At 27.5% G+C, this 2218-nt stretch overlaps 1 protein-coding gene across 1 annotated transcript; it reads right to left on the bottom strand.

The window, feature by feature from the left end:
• Nucleotides 1-1711: 1711 nt before the first annotated feature.
• LOC112713090 (uncharacterized) lies at nt 1712-2017 on the bottom strand. The gene has a single exon (XM_025765846.3). The coding sequence runs from the start codon at nt 2015-2017 to the stop codon at nt 1778-1780; it is 240 nt and encodes a 79-aa protein (XP_025621631.1). The 3' UTR covers nt 1712-1777.
• Nucleotides 2018-2218: the final 201 nt, after the last annotated feature.

Genomic DNA, 2218 nt, shown 5'->3' on the forward strand with positions numbered 1-2218 from the left:
AATATATGTTTATTAATAGCTTTTGTAAAAGCAAAAAATTAAAATGCACTATTTATTTGATGTTGCAGGATATTAGAAAAGATAAACTTCTTAGAAAGCATTCTTCAAATTTGACGATTCAACGAGTATTTAGAAGTTTCAAGAATTGGGTATTGGAGATTGCAGCTTGTACAAGGGACAATACACCAACATAAAAACATATTCTATTATGCACAATGCTCTTTATTTAGATTAAGAAACTTACTTTGTAGGGATGTGAAGGAATGAGATGTTGATTTTTTAAATTTGGGATTTATTCATCTCGACTTGTTTTTAAATTTTGATAAAGTTGTTAATAAATTTCAATAGTTTTATGAAACAAATTATTTATCAATATTAATTGTTATACATATTAGTAATGGTAAGATTTTTTATTTAATGTTAAAATAATAGTAAAATATAAAAATAATTATTAACGAAAATTTTGGTAAAATCATAATTTAATAATTAAAAAAATTATTGAAGGGTATATTAGAAAAAATAATTTAATTATTAATTTTTTAAAAATATTTTAATAAAAATATAATTTAATCAATAAAAAAATAATTTATTAAAGGGTATTTTAGTAAGTAGAATTTAATGACAAAAAAATAAAATTTTTTACTAAAGGATATTTTTATAAAAATAATTTTGTTTTTCAAAAAAAAATGAATAAAGTTAACATTAATTAACACAAAATTTAAAATGGATTAAAGAGGGGTTTTTTTAAAGGTTATAAGAGAGGGGAATGTATATTTTATAAATAGAGGGGAGGGGAGTGTCATTTTAATATCTCTCAGAGGAGGGGAATGGTATTTTCTCTTTTTTTAAAGGTTATAGGGGAGGGGAATGTATATTTTATAAATAGAGGGGAGGGGAGTGTCATTTTAACATCTCTCATGGGAGGGGAATGGCATTTTCTCAAGAAATTAAAAGAAAAGACGACTTTAAAAATTGGTATCAGAGCCAAGTTAACGATTAACGATTAAGGATAACACTTTCTCTTTAAGCAACACTTTTAGTGATACGCTTTTAAATCAAAATCTGTACAAAAATGCATCTGTACAGGAGATAGACCCTATAACTTATAAGCATTATTTTTATATATTTTTTGTTTTTAATATTAAATGTGGTAGATAAAAAAGCAAGAAACGATAAAAAGTTTATCTTTTATACCCTAAGAAGAAAATATACAAAATTGAAGTATTTAATGTCAACATCTTCATTGAGTAATCATTTACTACTATTTATAATTTAAACATTACTTTTGTTACATGGCAAGGGAATTGGAATAGCAGAATATATAGAAGCCAGGTTTATATCATGAAGCTGGTCTCTGTGATCATTTGCTGATACCAGAAATAATGCTTACTAAATTTAATTTTGCTTGTAGTGTTAGATATTACACTTTGCATTGACAATAGCTTTATGACTAACACTACTAATCTACTAAATATTCCTTTGGTTTTAGTTTCAGTAAAGATCAGTAACTATCACTAATTACGGATTTCTACCATAAAAAAATTATGCATTAATTGAAAAGTTAATTATGATGATAGCCAAACAGAAAGACAAAATAATTAATATAATTACACCAAGTGTAGATATCATAAAGGTTTGCTGCTTTTATATATATATATATATATATATATATATATATATATATATATATATACTATGGAGCATTATTTATTTATTTATATTATGTAACGCTCCAAATTAAAGTAAATAAAACATTACATAAGATGCATATTATACACTAGTTATCCTTTTGGGCAGCATGTAAATTACTGAAGTAACCTTGAGGATTGGCCTCAAAAGTTTCCCTTGAAATATAGGCTCCACCTCCGCCAGGGGCCTTCATGCTTCCCCCGCCGCCACCACCACCACCGCCACCTTTTGCACCACCGCCACCACCCCCTTTTGCACCGCCACCGCCGCCGCCTTTTGTACCACCGCCGCCTTTGCTGCCACCGCCACCACCTCCTTTGCCGCCCATTATTTCCAGATGATCACCAACAGACAAATCAAAGCTTGATCGCTATATTTATATTGTGGGGGTATAAGAAGAACAAGATTCACTAGCTATATTTATAGACTAATATAATGGTAATGCTATCGATGTCCTTATTAATTATAGGATAAACTATAGTTTTTAAAAAATTTTAAAAAATTTGTTAAAATTTTATTTTGTTTTAAT

Source organism: Arachis hypogaea, chromosome 9 (genome assembly GCF_003086295.3).
Source record: "Arachis hypogaea cultivar Tifrunner chromosome 9, arahy.Tifrunner.gnm2.J5K5, whole genome shotgun sequence".
NCBI lineage: Eukaryota > Viridiplantae > Streptophyta > Magnoliopsida > Fabales > Fabaceae > Arachis > Arachis hypogaea.